This window comes from Mauremys mutica, chromosome 7 (genome assembly GCF_020497125.1).
Source record: "Mauremys mutica isolate MM-2020 ecotype Southern chromosome 7, ASM2049712v1, whole genome shotgun sequence".
In the NCBI taxonomy this organism is placed as follows: domain Eukaryota; kingdom Metazoa; phylum Chordata; order Testudines; family Geoemydidae; genus Mauremys; species Mauremys mutica.
The window spans coordinates 75,030,295-75,046,931 of NC_059078.1; the positions used below are offsets into that span (position 1 = coordinate 75,030,295).

General features: G+C 41.6%; 1 protein-coding gene across 1 annotated transcript in view; it reads left to right on the top strand.

Moving 5' to 3' along the window:
* The window catches only part of CDHR1 (cadherin related family member 1), a 59,874-nt gene that overhangs the window by 15,855 nt on the left and 27,382 nt on the right, over nucleotides 1-16,637 (top strand). The window contains exons 7-10 of the mRNA XM_045025425.1: nucleotides 1,922-2,038; nucleotides 4,201-4,344; nucleotides 8,538-8,616; nucleotides 15,098-15,198. Of these exons, the coding sequence (XP_044881360.1) occupies nucleotides 1,922-2,038; nucleotides 4,201-4,344; nucleotides 8,538-8,616; nucleotides 15,098-15,198 (441 nt within the window). The remainder of the gene's footprint in view (nucleotides 1-1,921; nucleotides 2,039-4,200; nucleotides 4,345-8,537; nucleotides 8,617-15,097; nucleotides 15,199-16,637) is intronic.

The following is a 16,637-nucleotide window of genomic DNA, read 5'->3' on the forward strand; positions in this document are numbered from 1 at the left end:
GTTCCCTCGTTAAGACAATCCTGTAAAGAAAAGGTGGCTACAACCTGAATTACTGTTGCTAAAAGCTTAGCCTGCCACTGAATAATTTTGATTCTCCCCAGTAAGAGGAAGTGGTACACATAGACTAACTCATTCATTACAGTATTACTTAGACAAAAGTGAGTGCAGGAATCAATGTCTACTTGAGAAAATGCAAATATTTATGTAGAATTAAAGCTAATTGTCTTACCATGAGATAACTGAAAGAAAAAAACATCCTAAACCAAGTACTGTAATCAGCCAAAAAAGACACAAAAAGCAAACACAATGATCTTACTGCAAAGGAAATCTAACTCTTATTTAAATTCAATGCCACTTACAAATCCACTCTGCAATTCTGACAAGTCCCTCAGATCAGGTCACTATGTGAAAACCCATTTCTCTCACAGAAAGTGAGTCTCTTACTTTTTTTCACAGTCATTTTTGTTCTGCGGTTTGCCACTCTGTTCCACTTTTCAGATGCTAGTGACTCTCATTTTCTCCTTAGCAAGAGGCAGAGCTAGCAGACAATATGTTGCATTGTTTAATGTCACCCGTAGTCAGTCACTGAAGAGGCACATTATTTACAGAGCATTGTTATAATACCATGACAATTTTCACAGGCTATGCTTTTGTTTGACAGCATATTTCTATCTGTCCTATCCCCTTGTTAGGTGTTGCTCATTAACTCCTAAAACTTTCACCTTTGTGGCAGAAATTTTCTAGATTTGTGCTCTTTCTGAAGGTAATTTTTGTTAGTTTGAGGAAAAATTGGTTTAGTCATTTTTGAATATGAGGACACTGAACAAATGTATTTTCCCATTATAAAAAAATGATTGCAAACTTTTTGTGAACAGTGCTAAATGCAGCCAGGTTAGATGAATGTAGAAAATTGAAATTTGGCACAAACATAGCCTTACCGTTAAGAAAAACCTTTGAGTGCCCTGTTGAAATTTGCTTTTGATATGACCAAGTTATGATCCTTTGAAAATCTCATACGTAATTCATTTTGCGTAGGGTTTTTCACTAACCTCACAAAATGTGCAGCGAAGAAAGGCCGTGCCATACATGTATATATGCCTAACATATCAGTCTAGCAAAAAGTCCACTTAAAGTGTGCATTGGTTGAAGCAAAAGGCTCCGTGAGATCTATTGGCTCACTCCCTGAGAGCTCCCAAGTATCACATAACAGCGGCACGCTCTCTCTCACGTGTTGGCCTTTTACAATATACAGGATAGAACATTCTAGTAGTGGTGTCTACTCAAATATGTCAAGATTTTCAACACAACCAGTGAATTTTGGGTGCTTCAATGTTTGGTACCCACCATGAGACACCTTAAAAAGCCCTGATTTTCAGAGGGTAAATGCTCAGCACCTTATCAAAATCAGACTTCTTTAAAACACTTCAGATGAGGCATCCAAAATTCAGCAATCACCTTTGAAAATCCTGACAACTGTTCCAGATAATGGATTGTACATGAACAATTGCCAGTTTTTTGGAAGCAAGTAGAATTTTGAAGTCCTGAAGAGGGGGACAATTTTGTTGTGGGTTGGGTTTTTTTTTCATCTTTTTATTTTCTAAAACAAAAAACCCAACTAATTCCATCCAATAAATTGTTAACAGAATATTATGGCTACATAGTTAAATATTAAAGGCTGGGAAATGTCTTAAGTTAAGATTGCTGCATTATTTTGAATAATGAGAAAATTGTGATCTGTTCATAAATTGTTCCTGAACACAACAAGGTGAAATTAATCACGTGAATCATTCATTACAGACTGTTTACCCACCTCTGTTTATTATTCTAGTCTATATCTTTAGCAAGCTAAATAAAAGTCCAAATACCAATCTTGTTTCCATACCAGTAATCTTTCACCACTTCTCCTCTTCTTTTATTCTAGAACATCCGTACTAATAAGTTTACCATAGACCGACACAGTGGTGTTCTTCGCATCAAAACAGGGATCACTCTAGACTATGAAAAATCAAGAACTCATTTTGTCACCGTGGTAGCAAAGGTATCAAGCTCTTTCCTGAAAGAAGAGGCAGGGAGGGGAAGGACTTTAACTGTGGAAAGCCACAGCTGAGGATGGCCCAAAGAAGAATGGGGAAAAATTAGACCCAGAGGAGTATACCTTCAGAGTTACCCTCATTCTGGCTAGTGCGGTAATCCGTAGTGTGTGCGCTGTAGTAGGGAACCCACCATTATGAAGGCATGAAGCAATATCTAGGAGTCAGAGTTACCAGCACATAAAGTAGAGTAATTAACTGCAGTACTGGCAGTGTTTGTGTGCATCACTGCTCTTTGTCAGTACAGCAGGTGGAGAATAGTCATGCTGCAGAACAGAGGTGACACATCTCTTCTCCAAAAACCATATATTTTCTTCCCTCTCTTACGGGCTGACTAATGGACCATAGTTATTCATATCCTTTAGAGGCAGCTGCACATTCCACTCCTCTCCCCACTACTATAAATCCTATGGAGTCTGTGCTTGTGGCACTGCTGTAGACTCATAACAGACTGTAAAACTATTAAGTCTGAGTGTAGGTTTACACTTACCTTCCGGGTCGATGCGGTGAGTTCGACTTCTCAGAGTTCGAACTATGGCGTCTGATCTAGACGCCATAGTTCGAACTCCGGAAGTGCTGCGGTTGACTCCGGTACTCCACCACTGCAAACGGCGGTGGCGGAGTCGACGGGGGAGCTGCGGAGTTAGACCCCGCCGCGTCTGGATGGGTGAGTAGGTCGAACTAGGGTACTTCGAATTCAGCTACGCTATTCACGTAGCTGAATTTGCATACCCTAGTTCGACCCCCCTTCTTAGTGTAGACCAGGCCTGAGGTACAGAGACTTGCAGAAATATATGGGACCTGTAGTTCTGACAGACATGTTTGGGCAGGTGCTATGAGGTGACACAACTTCTGCTAGGCCACAAAGAACATTTTTGAGTGTTCTTGTGTTTTATGAGTAGAGGTTGGCCTGGGCATCATTTAATTTTTTGGGGCCAGACTTGATCCGGGGAGGAGTTTGTGGCAAAATGTAGTCCAAATTCACCTGTCTTTGTTATAGTGCAGAGTGGCTGGGATTGGGGGAGAGTGGACATATCCCTGCATAAAAGTGCTTTATTCTTGTTACAGTGGGGATGCAAAACAATTCACTGCTTTAATAGCCAGCATAATTGTTAAGGGGTTAAAATCTTCTCATATACTGAGTCGTCTCGCTAATTGGCTCTGTCGTGTCAGTAGCACAAACAGAGTTGATTGCACCGTGGCCACTTAACAATTCCCAGATTTATGCTCTTCCACACCTTTGACTGTGTCACAAGAGTCCTTAGTATCAGAGGGGTAGCCGTGTTAGTCTGGATCTGTAAAAGCAGCAAAGAATCCTGTGGCACCTTATAGACTAACAGATGTTTTGCAGCATGAGCTTTCGTGGGTGAATACCCACTTCTTCGGATGCAAGTCTTGCATCAGAAGAAGTGGGTATTCACCCACGAAAGCTCAAGCTGCAAAACATCTGTTAGTCTATAAGGTGCCACAGGATTCTTTGCTGCTTTTACAAGAGTCCTTAGGAGACTTTGATCACATACAGAATTTAATCTTCCCCAGCAATGCACTTCCTGGAGCAGTGTCTTTTGTTATGCCCTACATTTAGAATGAAAAGTTATAGATGTTCTTCCAGATTTGGCCTCTTCTTCTCACTCACCTGTTTCCTGCAAAGACTGATTTTCTTTCCTAGGTGGCATTGATAAATAGGAGCTCAAACGCAAAATAACACATGTGATTCCATGTACCGGCACAACCAACTTTTAATGTTAAAAATTACTCCAGGGAGATTCAGTACTGTCTGCTTAATAAAAGAGGGAACCAAACAAACCACAAATAGAGGGAATAGGACAGAGCAGAGTTTTCTATAACTCTTGGCATTCATTGATTAGCTCTAAAGCTATCTGTTTATCTGTTTCCACCTGTTATTGACCATTTTCTTGCTAAGATTAGAATAAATATCTCCACACATTCTTGTTATGATGATTCTAGCCCTGTATGTATTGCAGGAGATGCATTAGTTTTGGGAGTGCACTAATCAGGAGTGTGTGGTTCTGTGAGCTGATAAATCTCCAATCAGGAGTTCCAGTGGGTGAATTTCAGCATAATGACTTGACAATGCATTCTGTTGTAGGACGGTGGTGGGAAGCTCAGGGGAGACAACAAGGTGTTTTCAGCCACAACCACAGTCACTATCAATGTGGAAGATGTTCAGGACACCCCTCCCATGTTCATTGGGACTCCCTACTATGGCTATGTCTATGAGGACACCCTGGCGGTGAGTATCACTTTCACCTACAGGAGACCCAGAAGCAATGGAGAAACCTTTTAACATGACAAACCAGTGGGGCCAGGTGTCACAGTGGTTTACAGCACCAGCCTTCTGGAGACCTACGTTCACACTCTGACTTGAATCTTAAGTGAAATGAGTCAGGTAAATCTCATGCTGGTACTTATTTGTGTCCATCACAAAATCACAGAGAGCCTGCTCCAGCTCTCTTTGAAGCCAAAGCGATTTTTTACTTGTACAAGTAGGATCATGATTAACAGCCACTCCATGGTAGGGACTTGCAGTGCTTCTGAAAGCGTTTGAGAACTCAAATGAGCGATTCCCATTAACCCAACCAGCCCTGCAGAGGTCCTGCAGAGGCTTCTGACTATTGGTGCAAGTGGAGATCTTTGACCTAAATGAACCTGTACTTACCATCTGAGAGGTCTGTTTTGGAGCCATCAGCTAGGGTATGGGCCAAGGAAAACTCTATGACTGCCCTATAAGCTACCCGATCCCAGACATCGTCTCCCTTGGAGTCACTAGGGAGGAGGTGACCCTGACATGCTAATAATGTGGGATCTTCTCTGCTGAATGATGGCTCCGGAGGTGGAATGGGCCAAGCGGCCTTTACAGCTGGTAGAGTCAGCTGACAGCTCTGAAACCAAACTGTCAATCGGGCAAATAATTTGCAAGTGGAGAGAGGAGGTCAGTGGCTACACAGCAGGTATGTGACTGCCGCTGAGGAGATATCTCCATCAGGTTCCATTTCTATTCCATGGCCACACAGCCCAGGCAGACTGTGGAGCTTCTGAGTGCTCCATGATATGGAAGAATCCTGAGTAACAATTCAGGCACATGGAAACAGAAAGGGTATTAACCGTAGCATATAGTCCAAAGGGTATTAGTCATAGCCATAGTCCGTCAAGTCCACTATCCTGCTTCCAGCTGTGCCTTATACCAGATGCTTCAAAGAAAAGTGAAACAACCATATCTCTAGCCAATTGTTATATATGAAGGAGATGGAAATTCCTCCCTAAGCCCAGTGCAGACCTGCTTTCATTCTTAAGCATGAGATTTTGATTTACCCTCTTTTAGCACATATGACTACAAATGGTATTATTAGTCATAAAGTTACTGAGTTGTAGTCTCTGACTTCTAGTGACAGTGTGGCTACAGTCTGTCTACCTACATTTCCCTTGCAGTTTCAGTAGATGCAGTTTTCTTTACTTTATTCTGTCCTAAATTATAATTTAGCATTGCTGTCTGCTGTTAAATAGTTGCTGTAGTTCTTTACCTAAAGTGCTGCATTTCAGCAGGGTGGTGAGGTGGAAGGGATTACTGTATATATTGTAGGTAGTTTTTAAGGCACTTTGAAATCCTTTGGATTGAAAGAGGCTATAAAAAATGTGATATACACTAATTTACTCTATGTAGTTACCAAGCGATCTTGAAAGACCCATATCTATCAAGTGCACAGAGTACATGGTATTTACTGTGGAAACCATGGGTTAGTAAGTATTAATTACATCCAGTCTGAGCCCTGCAATTTACACTATTATGATGATATAATGATGGAAATACTAGTGTCCTTCCCAGCATGGCCTCAGCCATTACAGCAAACTTCACACAGAGAAACGCACTTGCTGCTTTCACTCTTACTTACACATTCAGCTTTAGTTCCATGAAGATGCTCCTTTTTTTTTCTGGGTGGTGCTGTTCTTGGAGTTAACATTTTTAACCCAGGACAAAGTGCTCTATCTCTATCCAAGGGATTGCACTGGTGTTCTTCCAATAGCCATTCTTTAAATCCATCTTCCAGCATAAAAAAGTTAGAAATAGAACACTGACATTTTCTGTGGCTATGTATCCATCTTTTTTCTCTTTGAATATCTTGTTCATCAATATGGCAAAGAAATTAAGTAATTCTTTGAGGAAGGGTTTTGCCAGCACATACGGTAAACTGTGTTATTGCTATTGCTCTGACAGAACCTTGCCATTGTTCGAAGTATACAGTTGTTGTCATGAAAATATTTCCAATCACTATTTACAACTATTTAACATTATCTCAGGGTTCCCTTGTTCTATGTTGATGTAGATTGAAATTTACAAAGGGGCCTAGAATGTGCCACCCTGGCTCATTGTGTTGAGTATTTTTACTCAGGGAACAGTCCCAGTTCAGTCAAGAGGCCTATCTGTGTGAGGCAATTGTGCAAAACTTATTGACGTTGGTAACCATCTACCCCACAGCAATGTTAATTAGGCAAAATGAAAGACTGTTAAAATTTTAAAGACAGCCACAAATGTTCCTTGTTGTTTCATAGCACTTACCAATCACATTGCCTTGGGATCCATAGGTTGCTTCTGCTGTCTATCTTGATTTTATTGGAGAGAACAGAAATGATCATCTGCTGTTTGGTGAATTACGTGGCAATCAGATGTTGCAATTCAAAGCACTGGAAACCTGTGGAGTAGTTACCTGTACATATATATTTGAGGTCTACAACAGTTGAGTGGCATTTCCAGGATCAAATCAGAGGACTTGAGCCTGCAAGGTGTTGGGCATTTCAACACCTTTGATATCATTAGGAACTGAGAGAGGACCTTGCAAGACAAGTACTAAGTGAGGAGTTTTAGGAAATGAAATACCCTCATTAAATGAATATAATGTCTCTGTGAGGAGCAGAGAGAAGAAATAGAGTTGACTTCCTCTGCTTAAAATCGGAGGTAGACACGAACCAAAAATCTTAAAACTGAGTTCTCTCAAACTTTTGGATGGCCAGGGAATTCCAATCTGCACCTGAATTTTGTAAGTGGCTCCAGTCTTCGCAATGTCATGAGCCTAACTAAAACCTAGAGGGTGAACACTCCCAAAGTGTGACTTAGAAGCTTTCATCCAAATGTATGGCTTGTGTCCATCTCTGGTTCTTTTTTACCAGGCTCTGTCCACTTAACATGGTGGTCTGTTCCCTGAGAAGTAAAGAGCAACAGTACTTAAAACCATTGCAGAATAGAATTCACTGCCTCAGTTTGGGCTAATGTACTCAGCATTGCCATGAAATGCTCACATGGGTTTAGTAACCATTCCACAGGGGAGTAGAGCAGCATTCTCTGATTCCATAGTTGCTCATAAAAGGCTGTCAGAAAAAGCAGAAGAGCAGGTGGGAAAAGGACAAGGCAGTACAGTATTTTGGCAACAGAAAGGATTAACAGTTGTGAGCCAGAGTTACACTTTGCCACAACTGTGTGACCCACAAGCCAGAAAAGTTGCTTCTGCCTTTCCTGTGGATCCTTACATTTTGCTGACACTAAAATGATTGGCATGATCTTGGCTCAGGATGCTACAGTAGGGATGCTCCCATTCTCAAAGAATGGCACAGATGGCACTGAATATAATCATAATCATCATCACAAGGAAAACCTAAAATAGGCCTTGCAGCAAGGGCTAGTTGCAGCTGATTTCCTGAGCACAGGGTATCCCTTGTTCCAACTAATAATTAGGACATCCCCTAGGTCTCCTTCAGTCAATCCCTGAACTAACTTGGTCTTGGTCAGCTATATTGCCTGACCAGCTAGCCTAGCCCATAAGCCAGAAAACATTCCATCTTGGTAATGAATAGTCCCAGGCCAAGCGCTTGCAGTCCTGCGACATTCCCATCTCCTGTTCACCAAATTCAATGGCATGGACATCCCCCATTTTAATTGTCACTTGACTCACACACGAGCTGACCTGTCAGCATGCAGCATTTCACACTGAGAATTTACCTGACCTTCCGTATCAACTCCCAGTGCAGAACAGGAAAGCGTCTACAAGCAGTACAGGCCTCACAATGGCCTGGAACAACCAGTCCCTCTGCTGCAGCACATGGATGGGCAAGTGGGAGTTTTACTGGTAGAAGAGTAGAGGCAAAAGAGCCCCAGATCCCTTAATAGGGGGAAGATGCCTGCCCCAAAGGCTAATCCTGAGCACACTCAGGGCCTGTAGCTCAACTAGTCAAATGGCCTGATACAAAGTCAGGCTGTGACTTATTTTCTGGCAGGAGCATGGGCCCCTGCTGTCGTCCTCATGCAGCCACAGCAAGAGCACCTATCACCTGGTTATAGGGGAGGAACTGGCTGGAGTGGATTTTATTAATATTCACTAGCAATTTCATTGCTCTTTGCTCTCACTGCCTAAGCTGTAATTCCTCATTTCTCCTTAGGACTCTGAGGTACTAACAGTCGTTGCTCTTGACGGTGACCGAGGAAAGCCTAATAATATTCATTACTGTCTTGTGAATGGTGAGTAGACAGAGTTGGCGCGAAATCCTAAGGGATGTCAAAGCTAGACATGACATTAAATCAGAACGTAGCATGCTAGAGTCTAGTAAAGCTGAAGATACCTCTCATGAAATAGGGTCAGACACCTGAAACTATTCCTGGCTCTTGTCTAGCTGGGAGCAGCCCAGAGATTATTCACTGAGTTTTAGTGTTTGCTTCATGGAGCTACATTGCTCATCTTGGAATCATTTATTTTGCTTATTTATTGTTTAAGAACCAACATTGTGCCTGGCACTTTACTAGACATAAATGATCCCTGCGCTGAGGGACTTTCCCATCTAAACTGGTAGCCAGCAGAAGAACACACTGGGAGACCCATGCAACTTCAAGGCCAGCAGATTTTATTCACGTTTCCATGTACATTGTAGTGAGGTTTCACTAGCAGGAAGTGGGGGAGCAGAAAGGAGAGGAGGGAACCAATCATGGTTCTGGAGTGGGAAGAGATGGAGACTATTCCGGCCACTCAAAGCCCTGGAGGTGGGGGAATAGGTATGGGAGGAAGAACACTGCCTTACTTCCTCGCACCCCCATGCAAACACTGGCCTCAATCAAGAGAGGCCCCTATTCTACACCTTGAGTTTGTGCTGTCAAAATGCAAGGAAACCATACATGCTATTGTTAATTATTTATGAATAGTAATTATTATTACACTTTTTGTTGAAAATCACTTTTTTGTTTTAAAAAGGAAACCTTAAGCTTCAAAATATGCTGTTGTACAGAATGTACATAATGTCACACTCTGAGTTACCAGTTTCCCTATGGTAATTGGGCAATATCATGATGTATCGTTGCTTGAAACAACTATTGACTTCAGCTTCTTCTCAGTCAGGCTTTACTTTTCAGGCTTATGAATCTTAATGATTTACTGCCACATACGTCTGTATCATTCAGTGTGGTGTCTAATGAACTTTAATGAAGTTGCGGGTATTGCAGATATTCACAAAACAAGGCATTATTGGACATTTTAAAATGAGCATTAAAGTCAAATTAGAGAGAAGAATGACTGGGCTTTCATGTAATCAGCCTTTATTTCTGAAGAAGCAGCAAAGAATCCTGTGGCACCTTATAGACTAAGAGACGTTTTGCAGCATGAGCTTTCGTGGGTGAATACCCACTTCGTCGGATGCAAGAGTGGAAATTTCCAGGGGCAGGTAAATATAAGCAAGCAAGCTAGAGATAATGAGGTTAGGTCAATCAGGGAGGATGAGGCCCTGTTCTAGCAGTTGAGGTGTGAAAACCAAGGGAGGAGAAACTGGTTCTGTAGTTGGCAAGCCATTCACAGTCTTTGTTTAATCCTAAACTGATGGTGTCAAATTTGCAGATGAACTGAAGCTCAGCAGTTTCTCTTTGAAGTCTGGTCCTAAAGTTTTTTTGCTGGAGGATGGCCACCTTAAGATCTGCCATTGTGTGGCCAGGGAGGTTGAAGTGTTCTCCTACAGGTTTTTGTGGGGCCATGCGGGTGCCCAGAGCGGTGCCACTGATCTGGAGATATATATTGTCATCAAATGTGAGGATAAACACACAACTATTTCAAATTTGATGACAATATATATCTCCAGATCAGTGGCACCGCTATGGGCACCCGCATGGCCCCACAATATGCCAACATTTTTATGGCTGACCTGGAACAACGCTTCCTCAGCTCCCGTCCACTCACATCCCTTCTCTACCTACGCTACATTGATGACATCTTCATCATCTGGACCCATGGAGACTCTGGAAAAATTCCACCGCGATTTCAACAGCTTCCACCCCTCCATCAACCTCAGCCTGGACCAATCTACATGGGAGGTCCACTTCCTAGACACCACGGTGCAAATAAGTGATGGTCACATTAACACCACCCTATACCGAAAACCTACCGACCGCTATGCCTACCTTCATGCCTCCAGCTTCCATCCCGGACACACCACAAGATCCATTGTCTACAGCCAAGCACTGAGGTACAACCGTATCTGCTCTAACCCTGCAGACAGAGACCAATACCTAGAAAATCTCCACCAAGCATTCTCAAGACTACAGTACTCACACGAGGAAATAAGGAAACAGATCAACAGAGCCAGACGTGTACCCAGAAGCCTCCTACTGCAAGACAAACCCAAGAAAGAAACCAACAGGACTCCACTGGCCATCACATACAGTCCCCAGCTAAAGCCCCTCCAACGCATCATCAGGGATCTACAACCCATCCTGGACAATGATCCCACACTTTCACAGGCCTTGGGTGGCAGGCCAGTCCTCGCCCACAGACAACCTGCCAACCTGAAGCATATTCTCACCAGTAACTGCACACCGCACCATAGTAACTCTAGCTCAGGAACCAATCCATGCAACAAACCTCGATGCCAACTCTGCCCACATATCTACACCAGCAACACCATCACAAGACCTAACCAGATCAGCCACACCATCACCGGTTCATTCACCTGCACATACACCAATGTAATATATGCCATCATATACCAGCAATGCCCTTCTGCTACGTACATCAGCCAAACTGGACAGTCTCTAAGGAAAAGGATAAATGGACACAAATCAGATATTAGGAATGGCAATATACAAAAACCTGTAGGAGAACACTTCAACCTCCCTGGCCACACAATAGCAGATCTTAAGGTGGCCATCCTCCAGCAAAAAAACTTTAGGACCAGACTTCAAAGAGAAACTGCTGAGCTTCAGTTCATCTGCAAATTTGACACCATCAGTTTAGGATTAAACAAATACTGTGATTGGCTTGCCAACTACAGAACCAGTTTCTCCTCCCTTGGTTTTCACACCTCAACTGCTAGAACAGGGCCTCATCCTCCCTGATTGACCTAACCTCGTTATCTCTAGCTTGCTTCTTGCTTGCTTATATTTACCTGCCCCTGGAAATTTCCACTCTTGCATCCGACGAAGTGGGTATTCACCCACGAAAGCTCATGCTGCAAAACGTCTGTTAGTCTATAAGGTGCCACAGGATTCTTTGCTGTTTTTACAGAACCAGACTAACACGGCTACCTCTCTGATATTTCTGAAAAGGCAACTCTTCCAGGTTTGAGTTTTTCTTTTCAGTTTGATTTCCTTGCAGCAACAATGGACCTGTCCATGAGTGCCTGGGCTCTGCCACAAAACCCAATTCATGGCCAGATTTCCATACATGCTGCAGAGCAGGGAGAGAAATATCCGGCGTAAGTCTCCCTTTCAGACTAATGAAGTATTTTCAGTCAAGCTCTTTTCCTGTGCCTTCATTTCCTACCTGCTTTCTTCATGCAGCAGGCTACCTTTATCAGAGGAGATGGGGCAAAGATGAGGCAGCAAGCACCCAAGTGATTATTATATTTCCAGAAGCTGCCTTCTGCTTCGCTCGGCGAATTAGCCATGTCAGAAAGGGAGCATAGTACAAATGGTGCAACTGATGCTCTGCCTAGACACATGGAAGAGTGGGTTTGCTGAAATCAGTACATAGCCCTACCAGCTCCATCAGCCAGATTCTGCCTGTGAGCCTCAGTGGGTGTTCAGGTCAGAATTTGACCCTATATCCACAGAAGGCCTTTTTACACAGTATCATCTTTTAAGAGGTTGAGTTTTTAAATGCCCAGCTATCTAAGGCCCCTAGAGATATATGCTGCAGAAGGAATGACTGTTTTCTGGTTAGATTGTCAGACTTCTCACTTTAGCTGATATTAGCGAGAGAGGGTCTTGTTTTTGCAGAGGCATTATTAAGTATTTGCTAATTAAACTGAGAAGGCTCATTTTTATTTCTGTCTGCATATGAAATCAGTACATACAAAAGTGACTGGTAATTTTGAATATCCAACTTCAGACACCTTAATGGAAACTGAATTTCAGCACTTTGTGAAAATCACGCCTTTTTAAGGCATTGCAAGCACGGAACCCAAAATCAACGGTATCCAAAGCACGGTTGAAAAATGTGTCCGGTGAATCCCATTCCCATTTTATCCCCTCTTTCTAACACAGAAGTACTGTTTTGTTGAGTTTATTGTGCGTCTGGAGGATAGTGTTACATAGAAGGAGAAATGCTGTTGACCTTGCTCCGATCTCCACCCTGATGTAGAATCCCTTCTGTATATTGTGCATATCTCTCTGATCTTTCTTTTGCTAACTAACTATTAGGAACCCCACATCCCTTTGAAAACAGATGGCACAGTTTTGGAAATTTTGGGAAATATTTAGCCCCAGGTGATATATTTTATGCATTTTCCTCTACACTTTTGCCTTTGGTTAAAGCAAAAGTCTATAGACACAAGACAGCATGAGCTTATTTGTACCATGTAACACATCAAAATATGTGTCAGTATTTGTAGAATAGACTGATTTGAGAAGTTTGTCCTGTCTGCTATTTTATATTTTATGAATATTGGCTACTGTCCAATGATTCCTGCACCAGCAACTGATGTTAATACAGTGTACACTATGATGAAACAGCTTCAGGGTATGTTTCCCTCTCAAATCCAAAACTGGACCTATGGTGTGTATCATGAAGCAATCTACTGCAACACTCAGTTGATTAAATGGTGGAATTAACATGAATTTGATCATGACCACCTTCAGATGGGAAGCATGCATCATGCAATGAATTTCAAGGGTGATACAGGCAGTCTGATGCAGGCAAGTGACATCCTTGTGGAAGCAAATCTGTGGTGTTTCAGTCATCAGCCATGCTCTAAGAGTGAAAGTATATAACTGTGGCATTAGAATTCACAAACTTATGAATAAGGCAATGAATGGTTTGAAATGGATGGCAGCTAGTGATTCCATAAACAATTATGTTCTCCCAGAAGATGAGAAGAGATGCTTCTTGGAGAAAGCGCCAAATGGATTGAAGCATTTGAAGATGTAGAGAAGGCACACAGAGAAAACAGTGGAAACACAGAATGCTCTGGCAGGCAGACATCATGAACAGCATCCAATCACCCTTCCAGCTCATGGATATTTATATTACCCAAGGAAAAAAAATGTTCAGATACATTTCTCTTCTGGGAAAACTATTTAATAGATTTCTCCCAACTGCTGATGGATTACATAGCAGCAAAGAGAGAAGAAAACCAGTCGATGTAGCTTGAGATATTGGTAAAGATTATTCCACTTGACTTCCAGTATGGTCATGTGAATTATGCTAAATAGGGTTGTGTAAATGTAGCAGAACACAGACTTCTTCAGGAAGAGAAGCCAGATATATATTATAACCTAATTGATAATGGAGGAGCAGTACACTAGACTGCCAGACTATTTAGTGTTATATGGCATGAGCATCAAGCAATCACTCAACAAGCACTGTGGGAAGCATCAGCATCTCTGCACAAAAGATAAGGCTCTGAGCAAGTATTATCTGACTGCACATTTATGTGTTTTTTGCAGTGTTGTTGTAGCTATGTTGTTCCCAGGGTACTAGAGAGACAAGGTGGGTGAGGTAATGTCTGTTATTGGACCAGCTTCTGTTGGTGAAAGAGAAAAGCTTTCGAGCTAGATGGAGTGCTCCAGAGTTTGATAACGCCCAAGGGGTGTTTCATTAGACATTCAGGAGTTCATAGTGTTATGTAGGGATTACATAAGAGTACGTTATTATACTTTGTAATTCACATGATATAGTCATACAAGACATTCTACAGCCCTCTTACCAAGAGTCATTGCTGTTACATAAATAGTTTACATATATCATCATTGTGTTCAGTGATTGTAAAAAGATAATTACATTTGTATCGTGGGTGCTTTAGACTTATGCTTCTGGGCAAGCAGATATCAGAAATATATGTTTTATTATTAGGGGGTAGAAAGTCTTATCTGCAAAACTTCACAACTCAATCCATTGCACAAATAATGACAAATATTTTGATGTATTACATGGTACAAATGAGCTCAGACTGTCATGTGACGAGCTCAGACTGCCGTGTTTTAATCAAAGGCAAAAAGAAAGTATGGGAAAATGCATAAAATATCACCTGGGGCAAAATATTTCCCAAACTTTCTAAAACAGTACTATTTTTGAGTACATAGTTGCATTATCAATTGTATTTAGACGCTTTCTGCCAATTTGGGTTAAAAATTAAATTGTTTCTATGAGTTATGGCCGTTTGTATGATTTTTTTGCTCAATAATATTTAAACGTTACATGATACAGAAAAACTGCACCACTTCAAGCATCTACATTCACCCTGCTGATGACCACCAGGTATATGCCTAAAATGTGGTAGCAATGAAATTTTTACCTCCTTACTATCCAAAGTGAGTTCAGGCCGGTAAGTTACTACTCCTTGCAGAGGCTGCGCTAGGTGCCCTACCTCACAGTCCATTGTCATCTAGTGGCTAGACAGTAACTACAACTTCTTTTTTATACAAAACACTGTACATTTTACTGCTCATGTTTTTTTAAGAACCCTTCTTTTTCAGGAAGTTGGAAACTGTGATCACCATAATCAAATGTCCCTCTCTCTTGTGACAGGAAGTGAAGGATCTTTTGAAATAAATAATACGACTGGAGCTATTTCTGTTATAAAAAACCCAAGTAAACTAAAGAAAGAAGTGTATGAACTAAAAATTCAGGTATGCTCCATAGTTTCCCTGTGCCTATGATCTACTAGCCATGAATGTCAATCTGTGTTAAAAACAGGTAACATGACCCAAGTCCTAAGTGCTACATGTTGTATTTGTATGTTCAAAGGTCAGATCATCACCTCATGTAAATCAGCATAATTTCCCATTGTTTGCCCGGATATTCAAAATGCCCCCAATTTCCTCTTGGAAATAAAATCTAACAGTCACAAATTAATTCCCAGCTCTACAGTCTTCTTTCCCTTAGATGGTTGTCTGCTCACTCTCTATTTTCAATTTTTATTACTGAGTATGGAAATTAATGAATTATTAAATCCATATCTGCTGGAGTGGATTACTATTAAATCTATCATCATTGAGAGGGTTAGGATAAATGATGCTGAATAGTGGATCATAGCTATTAAATCCATATCCACTTGACTGGGTCTCTAACACAAAAGTTTGACACACACGTCCAAGGTTAGAATTGAAAAGAGAACAGAATTTTAAAGAGACGGGATATGAATGTGACATGCTGCCTAAATTTACACAAGATTCTAACGATCAACATTTTAATGGCACTGGGTCACATCATTAGGCCCTTGTCAATTTTTCCTCACACAAACATGCATAGAAAGCAATGGCAATTTTCCTGAATAAGAACTAGATTATGTCTTTAGAAGGGCCTTGTGACTTAGCCCAAAGATAGATAAATAAATGCTGAACAATAGTAAAGGGCCAGATTCTTAGCTTGTGTAAATTGGTGGGAAGCTATTGACTTCAAGCTTAGAATCTGGCTCTACATGCTCGGAGATTTAAGACATAAAAACCTCTAGAGAAATTCATGTTAAAATCATGTTGCATCACGCTGTACCATCCAGTTAATTGATGCAAGTGGAACAAAGGTTGAAATATTGGGCCATAATTGGTGTTGGTTTGAACACCCTTTGACTGAAATGGGTGTACACCAGGGATTAATATAACCAGTTAGGGTTTGATTCCTCAGTTACTGGTAAGCAATTTCTTACACAAAGCAGCAGCTAGAGTTTCCTCTGTAGTGGAAGAAACATCAGAGGCACAGTCAATGAGAGAGTATTGATTGGGTGAACCTCAACAAGTCTGGTGGTTCAGTTTGGTTGCCTGTCCATGGGGTCAGCAAAGCAGGGCTATAAATTTGAGAACAGTCTCTCCAGAAGGAAATTTCTAGTACTTTCTTCTTCCCATATGCCCCCCAAAGACTCCAACAGCACAGTTCTTCTCACAGTGCTTCAGCACTCATGCCCTCTGCCAGAACCAAGAAGAGCATGGGTACCTGAAAAATAACCTGGAGGAAAAGTCCAAGTTTTTTGGAACTTCAGAGAGTTTTGGGTTCCTATTCACCTTGCACCTTCATTCTGGGCAAAAGTTCAGATCATTTCTTATTTTATGTCAATTGGATAATTCGTCCCTAG